General features: G+C 67.1%; 1 protein-coding gene across 1 annotated transcript in view; it reads right to left on the minus strand.

Annotated features, from left to right (window-relative positions):
• FA2H (fatty acid 2-hydroxylase) overlaps positions 1-332 on the minus strand; it is a gene marked incomplete at both ends in the record, with an annotated part of 2,736 nt that extends 2,404 nt beyond the window's left edge. Inside the window, one exon of the mRNA XM_010288819.1 lies at positions 113-332. Within this exon, the coding sequence (XP_010287121.1) occupies positions 113-332 (220 nt within the window). The remainder of the gene's footprint in view (positions 1-112) is intronic.
• Positions 333-340: the final 8 nt, after the last annotated feature.

Consider the following 340-nt stretch of genomic DNA (forward strand, 5'->3'; position numbering starts at 1 on the left):
TACCTCCAGGGTAGAGAGACATGTCAGAGGGAGCGCGTCCTGTGGGGTGGCGAGCCATCCCCCCCCCGGGGAGGGACTGGCCGGGACACGGCACAGACCCCCAGGGGCTCACCATGCCGTCTTGGAGAGGGACTCAAGGATATCCGAGTGGAAGAGGCGGATGGGCCGATCCACGGGCTGGTGCACCCACTCGTCGTACTTCTCCCCCAGGTAGCCCACCTGCCACAGCAAGGGCTTCTGCCAGTCCACCAGGTCCTGAGGGAGCAGACAGCGGTTGCATCCCTGCAGGACCCACACGCCGGCCCGGTACCAGCCACAAAGCCGCACCGCAGCTGCCGGA

This window comes from Phaethon lepturus, unplaced genomic scaffold (genome assembly GCF_000687285.1).
Source record: "Phaethon lepturus isolate BGI_N335 unplaced genomic scaffold, ASM68728v1 scaffold46036, whole genome shotgun sequence".
Classification (NCBI taxonomy): Eukaryota; Metazoa; Chordata; class Aves; order Phaethontiformes; family Phaethontidae; genus Phaethon; species Phaethon lepturus.